Here is an 11,515-nt window from a genome sequence, read left to right as displayed (position 1 = left end):
AACATTATATTTCTTTATATGCATGAATTTTACTTGCATTTTATTATATTTAATTATCTGATTTAATTTGATGGATATTTAGATGAATGGTGGAGATATTTTGGTTTTGATGCTCCTAATTTGCAAAAGTTAGCAATAAGAATTCTTAGTCAGACAGCTTCTTCATCTGGATGTGAGCGCAATTGGAGTGTATTTGAAAGAATTCATACCAAGAAGAGGAATAGACTAGAGCATCAACGACTTAATGATCTTGTCTTTGTTCACTACAATTTACGTTTGCAACATAGGTGAGTATCACAATAATTTAGTTTAGTTTGTAACAAGTTACATGTTTTTTTACTTTTTTTTTTTAATGTACAGGTTAAAAAGAAAAAGATCATATGATCCTGTTGACTACGAATCTATTGATAAGACAGAGTTTTGGATAGTGGAAGAAGAAGAAGCTGGTGAACTTGAATATGATGAATTAGAGAATGCCCTTGCTGAAGAATATCCAAAAGATCAAGAAGATAATAACGCTGAAGATTCTAATGGTAACTTTGATGATGACTTCACTATGCCACCTGAAGAGTACGAATGGAATGAGGGTAGAGATAACTAAAATTGGTTATAATGAACTCTTGTTAGTGTTTTTTTTTAAGTTTTATCACTTTTATTTGGATTTAAAAATTTTAATCACTTTATTATTTTTGTTAAATTTTATAATATTTTTAAACATTATTATTATTTTATATTTATATTTATGAAACTATATTATTTATATAAGTACATTTTAAACAAAAAAACTATCGACCCGTGGTCGAACCCGGTTGACCCGGTGACCCGGTGACCCAGAAGGTAGTCCGGTTCGCTTTCCGGTTCGGGTTTAAAAACATTGGTTATCTGGTTTTGCATGTCAGAGAGAATGTGGTCTCAAGATTACAATCATTAGTCATGACGATCTAATCAGCTCTAATAGTTCACTCTTTCTCAACTTTGAGTATCCTTTGATTCCTCTATTTTTTGCAACTTCTTTGAGCTCTGCAAGTTTCATAGTTTCTATCAATGAAACTTTCTCTTCCTTCTTTGTCATTTCTCCGAAAGCTTTATCGCTGATTGATACTGGAAGCTTACCTCTTGGACCTGAGGCAGAATGTCTCTTTGGTGGCTCTTGCTTCACATTAGTATCTCCTACAGTTAAAGAGTTGGTTATTATTACAGATGACAAGAACATGGATTTGGGATTTGATCGAGAATAGTTGATTACCCTCAGTTTTCTTTCTTGATTTCTCAAGAACATCAAGAATAGCTTTGGTCAGCGGCTTGCTCCCAGAAGACTCATCACTGTTCTTCTCTTCAATTCCCCGAGATTCACCTTTAGAGATTGAAGATTGAATTCGCTTCAAGAGAGAAATGATCTCCTCTTGGTTCGATTTACTCGGGTTTGACGTTCCTCTATTAGACTGTTTCTTGCAACAAACATATCCTTTCTTGGCTCTCCCCATTAAAGACAAAGAAGAAGCTTTATCTTGAAGCATGATTCTTGAAAGACTCTGCTCAAAGCACGAGTTTTGCAACACAAACCGCGGCGAAGGTGTATCTGCTATCTGTCTAAATTCAGTTAGCTGTACTGTACAGAAACAAAAGAATGGTTTTGGTAGTTCCTAGTGTTCTATCTATCATTTACTCAAAAGTCTAGATTCCGAGAGGAGAAATTCAGAAATCTGTAACTCAAGGGAAGTTTCGATTACCTCGAACAGGAAGATGATTGGCTCTCATGAGTCCTTGTCTGATCAACGGGTAAGCACCATGAAAATGAAGAGCCAAGTCCATAGCTTTTTTTAGTTCCTGACGTTCCCTAAAAAAATCTGATTCTCTCTCTCTCTCTCTCTATTTGGTCTCTTTCCTCACAACAACAAAACAAAAATTTATCCTCAAAACAAAAAAAAAAACCTCACCTTTATATCTTTGGGGTCCAATTACAGCAACGCAGAAACTTGTGGAGGATAAAAATCTAAACTTTTGAAGTTTATTTTAGAAACATCGTTCTCAAGTGCTGTTTCACTATTATACTGAGAAATTTACTTTACAGAAGCATTCAATCATTTTAATCTTCCCGCGCTTTCTCGTTTGATGAGTTAGAGGAAGATAAGATAAATGGCGATGTTGGTGGCGAATTTGACTACCTCAAGCTTTTGTTTATTCTCCTCTCACCGGTTCCTAACTCAGAAGGAGAGAGTAGTAAGCGACGGTAGAGTTCGAAAAGATGTGATTTTTAACCGAGCCTCGTTGAGAACAGTCTCAGATTGTTCGGATTCGATTTCGACGTTTGATCGTAGCGCAACGGATGCGAACACTCGGTTACGGAGATACTGTGAATCAGGGAATCTAGAGAGTGCCGTGAAGCTTCTTCGCGTATCTGGGAAATGGGATATTGATCCGAGAACTCTATGCTCTGTTCTTCAACTCTGTGCGGATTCGAAATCGCTCAAGGGTGGTAAAGAAGTTGATTCCTTTATTCGTCGTAATGGGTTTGTGATAGATTCGAGTTTGGGATCGAAACTCGCGCTTATGTACACAAATTGTGGGGATTTGAAAGAAGCGAGTCGAGTTTTTGATCAGGTTAAGATTGAGAAAGCTTTGTTCTGGAATATTTTGATGAATGAGCTTGCAAAATCTGGTGATTTCAGTGGGAGTATTGGATTGTTTAAGAAGATGATGAGTTTGGGTGTTGAAATGGATAGCTATACTTTTTCTTGTATTTCAAAGAGCTTTTCGTCTTTGCGGAGTGTTAATGGAGGAGAGCAGCTTCATGGTTATATTCTGAAATCAGGGTTTGGAGATCGGAACTCTGTTGGGAACTCTCTGGTTGCGTTTTATTTGAAGAATCAGAGAGTTGATAGTGCACGTAAGGTGTTTGATGAAATGACTGAGAGGGATGTGATATCTTGGAATTCTATCATTAATGGTTACGTATCAAACGGATTAGCTGAACAAGGGCTATCTGTTTTCGTGCAGATGTTGGTTTCAGGAGTAGAGATTGATTTGGCTACTATTGTTAGCGTCTTTGCAGCCTGTGCTGATTCCCGTTTGATCTCATTAGGTAGAGCTGTCCACGGTTTTGGAATGAAAGCTTGTTTCAGTAGAGAAGATCGGTTTTGTAATACGTTGCTTGATATGTATTCTAAGTGCGGGGATCTTGACTCTGCTAAAGCTGTGTTTACAGAGATGAGTGATCGAAGTGTTGTGTCATATACTTCCATGATTGCTGGTTATGCTAGGGAAGGTCTGGCTGGTGAAGCTGTGAAGCTATTTGGAGAAATGGAGAAAGAAGGTATTAGTCCTGATGTTTATACCGTCACTGCGGTTTTAAACTGCTGTGCCCGTAATCGGTTATTAGATGAAGGTAAGCGAGTCCATGAGTGGATAAAGGAAAACGATATGGGATTTGATATCTTTGTATCAAATGCTCTGATGGATATGTATGCGAAATGTGGAAGCATGCAAGAAGCAGAGCTAGTGTTCTCTGAGATGCGCGTGAGAGATATTATCTCGTGGAACACTGTTATTGGTGGGTACTCAAAGAACTGTTACGCCAATGAAGCTCTAAGCCTGTTCAATTTGCTGTTGGAAGAAAAGCGATTTAGTCCTGATGAGAGAACTGTGGCTTGTGTTCTTCCAGCTTGTGCAAGTCTTTCTGCTTTCGATAAAGGCAGAGAAATCCATGGTTACATCATGAGAAACGGGTATTTCTCAGATCGGCATGTTGCTAATTCACTGGTAGACATGTACGCGAAATGTGGAGCATTGTTACTCGCACGCATGCTCTTTGATGATATTGCTTCCAAGGATCTTGTTTCTTGGACAGTGATGATAGCTGGATATGGGATGCACGGGTTTGGAAAAGAAGCAATAGCTCTTTTCAATCAAATGAGAGAAGCGGGTATTGAGGCTGACGAAATATCGTTTGTATCTTTGTTGTATGCTTGTAGCCATTCAGGATTAGTGGATGAAGGATGGAGAATCTTTAACATCATGAGACATGAATGCAAGATCGAGCCAACCGTAGAACATTATGCTTGTATAGTCGACATGCTTGCAAGAACCGGAAACTTGTCAAAAGCTTATAGGTTCATCGAGAACATGCCAATTCCGCCGGATGCTACAATCTGGGGAGCGTTGCTGTGTGGCTGCAGGATACATCATGATGTTAAGCTAGCTGAGAGAGTCGCAGAGAAAGTCTTTGAGCTTGAACCAGAGAACACAGGATATTATGTCCTCATGGCGAATATCTACGCGGAAGCTGATAAATGGGAACAAGTAAAAAAGCTAAGAAAGAGGATTGGACAACGTGGATTGAGAAAGAATCCGGGATGTAGCTGGATAGAGATTAAGGGAAAAGTTAACATCTTTGTAGCTGGAGACAGTTCAAACCCGGAAACCGAACAGATTGAAGCCTTTTTAAGGAGCGTAAGAGCTAGAATGAGAGAAGAAGGGATTTCACCGCTGACTAAATATGCATTGATCGATGCGGAAGAGATGGAAAAGGAAGAAGCTTTGTGTGGTCATAGTGAGAAATTGGCAATGGCATTAGGGATTCTTAGCTCTGGACATGGAAAAATCATAAGAGTTACTAAGAATCTAAGAGTTTGTGGAGATTGTCACGAAATGGCCAAGTTCATGTCTAAGTTAACTAGAAGAGAAATTGTCCTTAGAGATGCAAACCGGTTTCACCAATTTAAAGATGGACATTGTTCTTGCAGAGGTTTCTGGTGAAAATCATCAAACCTGTTTCATATACTGTTGTAGTAGTAACTACATTGTTCTTACCAGCCCGGTTTGAGGCTGGAGCGGTCCTGATGTAATCATTGAAACTGAAGAAGCAATTAGAACATGAACAGGCTGTGTCTTGGATGGAGCTATCTATATCTTCATGATAGTATCATTGCTTCAAAGGAAAACATAACCACCATATTTTTTTTCATTTACTCGATTACTTTATACATTCAAGTGTTTGTTAGAACTTTTCAATCATTTACAATTTGGTCAAGGTACTAAATACTAACCAATGACACGTTTCTTTATTGTTTGGATCATTTGAGAACCATGTTCAACCGCATGTGCTGTATTACATATAAACACAACTCATGAGGAACAATGTTTGTTGAAGAAAATAATTGATAAGAATAATTCAATAATTATTACAAAATAATCCTTTTAACCACATACACTTAAAATTACAACAAAATCTGAAAACAAAACCAAAAGACTATAATGTGAAATCAAAGCTGTATAATAATAGCAAATACAAAGAAGACTAAACCGGGATTAGTGCGGAGAACCGGTTCGGTTATTCTCCAAAAAATCATCTTCTTCATCCCATAAGAACCCTAATCTCTCAAATCTCAAAGATTAGGCCTTTTTTTGCTTTTATCTGTATTCACTAACGAATGAGTAGTAAAGATTACACCTTTACTTCTTGAATCAACCACACCATTTGGCGAGAAGGATCATGAAGATGATTAAGAACACGAGAGAAGAAAGTCCAATGGCAACACCAAGCACAACCTTGTTAGGACCATGGTGCTCTTCTTTCTTCTTCTCACTAGTATCATCTTCATTACCGTAATCGTAATCTGAATTCGAATCTTCTTTCTGAGGCGGTGGAGACAAAGGCAAACCATGTTTATCACATTTAGCAATACCCAATTTCATCTTCGATGACAAAACAGTATGGTTGTAGCAAAGATCACTGTTTCCACCGATTTTGAACACTTCGAGATTCTTGATGAAGCTCGCATTGAATGGTAAGACTCCACGGAAGTCATTGTTAGCAAGATTCAGGTGTGTGAGATGCTTCATTTGGGAGATGAATCTCGGAACGGTGCCGTTTAGTTGGTTCCCACTCAGATCTAAGTGTGTAAGCTGTGGAATCGACGAGATTGAATCTGGGATTGGTCCTGATAGCTTGTTGGAGGCTAAAGATAGGTTTTTTAGTGAAATCAGGTCGCCGATGCCGTCGGGTATGTCGCCGGAGATGGAGTTTTTGGATAAATTTAGAGACTTTAGGTTGGAGAGTAGAGTGACCGAAGTGGGTATTGAGCCTTTGAGCAAGTTGTCTGATAAATCGATGAATGTGAGATTGGAGTGGAGCGATTTCGGGATGTTTCCGGAGAGATTTGCGTGTGAGATTGTCAAAGAGACGATCTTTCGCATGTTTCCAAGGATGACAAAGAGGCCAGAGGTTGATACAGGGACAGAGGAGACAGTGAGGTCAGTGAGGTTAACGAGACGAGCTAGGAAGACTCCAGAGAGGCCATTACGGCGGCGGAGGAAGGATGAGACGGCGGTGAAGGAGTGGAGTGACTCAGGGAGACGTGGAGGAGGCGAGAGAGATGGGCAGTTGAGGAAAGAGAGAGATGTGAGAGATGGGGAGAGAGCTCTGAGAGCTGTGGAGGAGATAGAGAGATCGGATGAGCAATTCGTGAAGGAGATTGAAGTGACGAGGCGAAATGGGGAGCTAGTGTCGCATGTTACGACGGAGGAGGAGGCGGATTTGGAGGTGGTGGGACGGTGGTTGCAGGGATCTTTGACGGTGGGGATGTTGAGAGATTCGAGGGCTTTGAGTTGTTTTGGGTCTAATGGGGAAGTAGAGGAGGAGGGTGGTTTTTTGAGAGGTGGAATGGGAGATGTGGTCGGAGCAGGGGTTGGAGAGAGGGAAGGAGCGGCGGAGATAGTGGCTGAGAGGTGGAGGAGGAGGAGGAGTAACGGTAATGACGAAGTTTTCATGGTGAAGAAAGAAAGAGAGAGAGAGAGAGAGAGAGAGAGAGAGAGAGAGATTGAGAAAGAGAAGGAAGTGTGTCAGAGAAAGTAAAAGAGAGAAAGAAGAAGAAGAAGAGAAGAGAGAAAGATTGGATTTTTTTTCAAAGATGGGTCATGTGACAGTTGGGGTTTTGTATACTTTTTAGGCTTCTGTTTTGGTTTAATTACGATACTGACCTTCTTCTAATCTTCTTCTTTCAAGAATTTTTCTTTCTTTCTTTGCCATTTCATTCCACTTTTGAACTTTATGTTGTTGCATTAATTGATTCTCGTAAGGCTTTTGTTAGTTAAACTGTGGTTTGTGGATAGGGATTCTCTTGTTGTGAATTTTGTGAAATGTGTTACCCATTTGGAGAAGTTTTGACAAATGTAAAATGGAAATGCTTCTTTGGGGTACGTAAAAAAAAGACTAATGTCCAAAGAAGGTAACAGTTATGTTAATGTTACTGACACAGAATTGTTTTAGTAGCTTTTTTACATGTACTCTGTTTGATTGTAACCATTCATTCATTCTAAGAGTATCTCCAACCCACCTCTATTTTATAGAGATTGCTATTTTTATCTCTATATATAGAGGAACTCTATTTTTTCCTCTATAAATTAAATAAAGGTGAACTATTTTCTTACAAAATAGTCCTTTTAATCTCAAACTTCTTTTATTTATGACCAAAATAAATAAAATAAATATATTTAATAACTAATAATAATATAAAATATTTTAAAGGTTTCAATATAAATATATATTCTAAAATTTGACACTACCATTTGCAAAAGTTAATATATATAAATAATAGATTTTATTTTTAATATTCTAAAATTTGAGACTACCATTTGCAAAAGTTAATATATATAAATAATATATTTTATTTTTATTGAAGGAAAAAAAGATTTTATTTTTTCATTTATTCCATAATAATACTTCTAATACCAAAAAAATTACTTAATATTCTCCTAAATTACTTTAATACTTTTGATTTGAAAGGACCAGTACGTTTTTGGAAAAAAATGTGTTACATGACATAATAACTACATGTATAATTTTACATAATATGATAATTGAGGATGAGCGTGATCTCGATGCACCGATTGAAGTTGAAAGAGAAATTCCACCTCCAGCGGTCCAAATAACAGAAGATGATGATATTCGTTTCCAAGAGTTTCTAGGTCGATTCAGAAAAATAAAAGATAAAAAGCTCATTTCTCACTTCGAAATACATTAGTTGATCATTTGTGGGAAAAATACACTTATGCTGATGGTTAAGAATCTAGTATCTTATTACTTTTTTATATAGTGTGATGTACTTTTCATTAAAAAATAATATATAATATAATGTTTTTATAATAAATGTTTAATTTAAATAAAAATAATTATTTTATTAAAATTTTATAAAAGTTAAAGTAAATGGGTTAATTTGCAACTTTTATAAATAGATGGTGTTAATATTAAGATTTTAAAAGAATCTATTTGGAATATTCTATTATAGAAGAAAAAATAGAGGAAACCATTGGAGCAAAAGTCACCTCTATTCTAGAGTTCCTCTATAATAGAGGAAAAAATAGCAAAAACCATTGGAAATGGTATAAAATCTATAAAGAAAGAGTATAAAATAAGGTATATATCCGTTACCAAAATGCTAATTTAGCGGATGCTCTCAGCTCTCAGCTCTCAGCTCTCTGCTCTGTGGGATTGGATCGGGTGTATGTGTAAATGTAATAATAAGTCTCTCTATTGATTAGTTTTACTTTTGTAAAAAGAAAGAAAAATTCATCGATATTAGCATAAGTCCAGTCCTTATGCATTTGAGAGTGGCGACAAGAAGAATATTATAGGAATCATCTTTTTATTTGTAACCCCCAAATACATTAATATAAAGGTTTCAGACAGAACTTATATTTAGGAAAAGAAAACAAAACATGCATGAACTAAAATGAACTAAACAAGTGCATGTACAAATTCAGACACAAACTAAATAAATATCAATCAAAAATACATAGAACACACACATATGTTATTGAGTTTATGCCCTGATGAATTTTCTCAGCTGGTTCAAGCATATGTTTTTGGTTCTCGTGCAGACAGAAGATAATACTTACGTCTCAAGCAACCACGTGAGCTAGGTTTATGGGCTCATGAAACTCATGTATTAAGTTTTTACCCCATCAATTAAGCTATATATACTATATAATAGTCTATATGATTAATATACAAACTCCTATAAGAAATTACGAATCCAAAACTAAAGCTAGTACGGTAGTACTACATATACCTGATACTATTCCTAAATAGTCATTACACTCCGATCCTTGTCCTTGGCCTTTAAAATGGTAATTACATCTTTGTTGACTAAATTAATAGACTTTTATATATATAAAAAATCTAACTAAACATAATTAAAATATTGACAATAAATGAGTTGTTAACACATTAAAAACTAGATTAAATTCCTACTAGCGTTTTCACAAACATTCAACTATGTTTACCCCAAATTCAACAACACCTAATGTGTAACGTCAACACCGATTATAATCTCATTTCTAACTTGATTTTTAATATATTTTAAAATTTCCATCATAATTTCAGATGAAACAATTTTGAAAATAAACAATTCACTTGAACTATATTTACTTTATTAGTAATATCTCTATTTTTTCTTCATCATAAACTAAGTTTAAAGTTGGAAATGAATTTACTTTTTTTTTTCCTCACTTTTATGTAAAAACATGTTTTTAGAAAAAACACCAACATGGTTAAGCATTTAAGGATTAACTAATTAAATATATATATATATATAAAATCACACTAATGCTACCAACAAACTCCAAACGTTAGATTTCTATTCCATAACAAATTTAAGGGTATAGTAAAAACACACATTAAATGTCTTTTCTTTCTTCCCCTATATCTTACAAATACGAGAAAGAGAACAAAGCTTAACACAAAGACGTCAAAGGAGCTTAACCCTTTTCCTTTTTTTTTACTAATTAATTAGTTTTTTTTTTTGGTTCTCCTTTCCCAAAAGAAGATGGAGAATTTCGTCGACGAGAGTGGTGGTTTCGTTCCTCTAAACCAAAACATCTTCACACGTGACCAAGAACACATGAAAGAAGAAGACTTCCCATTCGAAGTCGTCGACCAATCAAAACCCACAAGCTTCCTTCAAGACTTTCACCATCTTGATCATCATCATCAGTTTGATCATCATCATCATCATCACCAAGGCTCATCATCTTCAAACCATTTGCTAGGTCTCCAAACGACGTCTTCTTGCATCAACAATGCTCCTTTCGAGCATTGCTCTTACCAAGAAAACATGGTCGAGTTTTATGAATCTAAACCACATTTGACGATGAACCATCATTTCCAAGCTCCGGAAAATCCAACGTACTTCACTCGTAATCATCACCATCATCATCATCAAGAGATCAATTTGGTCGATGAACATGAACATATGGATTTGGAGCAAAACAACATGATGATGATGAGGATGATCCCTTTTGATTACCCTCCTACTGAGACCGTCAAACCTATGAACTTGGTGATGCCAGATGAGATTTCATGTGTTTCTGCGGATACTGATTGTTATAGAGCGACGAGTTTCAACAAGACCAAACCATATCTTACACGAAAGTTGTCTTCTTCATCTTCATCATCATCATGGAAAGAAAAGAAAACGTCAACCTTAGTCAAAGGACAATGGACTGCTGAAGAAGACAGGTTTGTTAAACATTAACATAATAAACTTAATAAACAATTCACATAATCAAGATTTATTATAAAATTGCACCACTCAAATGGTGCACTCCTCCATACTTTTTTTGCGGAATTGCGATTTATACGTATTTATATAATTCTGCAAGATTAATAACAGCTATTGTATGGATTTTGTGACACTTTAGTTATATTAAGTTTTACTATTTTGGCTTATAATAGGATATTGATTCAACTCGTGGACAAGTATGGATTGCGTAAATGGTCGCATATCGCTCAAGTGTTACCGGGAAGGATCGGGAAACAATGTAGAGAGAGGTGGCATAACCATTTGAGACCTGACATTAAGGTATATTAACTAGTACAGCTATGATCATGTAATGATGATAGGGAGGACTAATTTTAAATATTGTTTGCAGAAAGAGACATGGAGTGAAGAAGAGGACAGAGTGTTGATTGAATTTCACAAAGAGATTGGAAACAAATGGGCAGAGATTGCAAAAAGACTCCCTGGAAGAACAGAGAACTCAATCAAGAACCATTGGAACGCTACAAAACGAAGACAGTTCTCTAAAAGAAAGTGTAGGTCTAAGTATCCAAGACCTTCTCTGTTGCAGGACTACATCAAGAGCTTGAACTTGGGAGTTCTGTCAGCTTCATCTGTTCCTGCAAGAGGTAGACGCAGAGAGAGTAACAAGAAGAAGGATGTTGTGGCTGCGGTTGAGGAGAAGAAGAAGGATCAAGAGGAGATCTATGGAGAAGACAGGATTGTGCCTGAATGTGTGTTCACTGATGACTTTGGATTCAATGAGAAGTTGCTTGAGGAAGGATGTAGCATTGACTCTTTGCTTGATGACATTCCTCAGCCTGACATTGATGCTTTCGTTCACGGAATCTGATTTGTATTTTTTCTTTGTTTGTCTCAGCTTTCTTGTTTTTGGTTTTCTTTTTTATACGAGACAGATTCCACCAAACACTAATAATTTGAAAAATATAAAAATACTT

At 36.3% G+C, this 11,515-nt stretch overlaps 5 protein-coding genes across 10 annotated transcripts in view; 3 read left to right on the top strand and 2 right to left on the bottom strand.

Annotated features, from left to right (window-relative positions):
- The window catches only part of LOC111829321, a 2,425-nt gene extending 1,766 nt beyond the window's left edge, over positions 1–659 (top strand). The window contains exons 5-6 of the mRNA XM_023778080.1: positions 83–287; positions 361–659. Of these exons, the coding sequence (XP_023633848.1) occupies positions 83–287; positions 361–601 (446 nt within the window). The 3' untranslated portion in view covers positions 602–659. The remainder of the gene's footprint in view (positions 1–82; positions 288–360) is intronic.
- The window catches only part of LOC17877816 (30S ribosomal protein S2), a 4,223-nt gene extending 2,325 nt beyond the window's left edge, over positions 1–1,898 (bottom strand). The window contains exons 1-4 of one of the 6 annotated variants that reach the window (XM_006286190.2): positions 1,731–1,898; positions 1,247–1,582; positions 1,114–1,170; positions 865–1,020 (exon numbers count right to left, since the gene is read on the bottom strand). In XM_006286190.2, the coding sequence (XP_006286252.2) occupies positions 932–1,020; positions 1,114–1,170; positions 1,247–1,582; positions 1,731–1,812 (564 nt within the window). In that variant the 5' untranslated portion in view covers positions 1,813–1,898 and the 3' untranslated portion in view covers positions 865–931. Of the gene's footprint in view, positions 1–864; positions 1,171–1,246; positions 1,587–1,730 lie in introns of those variants that run through there. The other 5 variants (XM_023778185.1, XM_023778183.1, XM_023778182.1 and 2 more) reach the window with 5 other exon arrangements.
- A 157-nt stretch (positions 1,899–2,055) lies between these two features.
- On the top strand, positions 2,056–5,063 carry LOC17880735 (pentatricopeptide repeat-containing protein DOT4, chloroplastic). The gene has a single exon (XM_006282380.2). It carries the CDS (start codon positions 2,137–2,139, stop codon positions 4,753–4,755), a length of 2,619 nt encoding a protein of 872 aa, XP_006282442.1. The 5' UTR covers positions 2,056–2,136; the 3' UTR covers positions 4,756–5,063.
- Positions 5,064–5,139: 76 nt separating this feature from the next.
- On the bottom strand, positions 5,140–6,837 carry LOC17879813 (receptor-like protein 51). Its single transcript, XM_006283700.2, has one exon. The coding sequence runs from the start codon at positions 6,766–6,768 to the stop codon at positions 5,464–5,466; it is 1,305 nt and encodes a 434-aa protein (XP_006283762.1). The 5' UTR covers positions 6,769–6,837; the 3' UTR covers positions 5,140–5,463.
- A 2,987-nt stretch (positions 6,838–9,824) lies between these two features.
- LOC17880850 (transcription factor MYB98) lies at positions 9,825–11,409 on the top strand. Its single transcript, XM_006285282.1, has 3 exons — positions 9,825–10,516; positions 10,733–10,859; positions 10,930–11,409. Exons 1-3 carry the CDS (start codon positions 9,825–9,827, stop codon positions 11,407–11,409), a joined length of 1,299 nt encoding a protein of 432 aa, XP_006285344.1.
- The last annotated feature ends 106 nt before the right edge of the window (positions 11,410–11,515 follow it).

Source organism: Capsella rubella, unplaced genomic scaffold, assembly GCF_000375325.1.
Source record: "Capsella rubella cultivar Monte Gargano unplaced genomic scaffold, Caprub1_0 scaffold_7, whole genome shotgun sequence".
In the NCBI taxonomy this organism is placed as follows: domain Eukaryota; kingdom Viridiplantae; phylum Streptophyta; class Magnoliopsida; order Brassicales; family Brassicaceae; genus Capsella; species Capsella rubella.
Note: the sequence above shows the minus strand (reverse complement) of the source record. Positions and strands in the feature narration are given on the sequence as shown.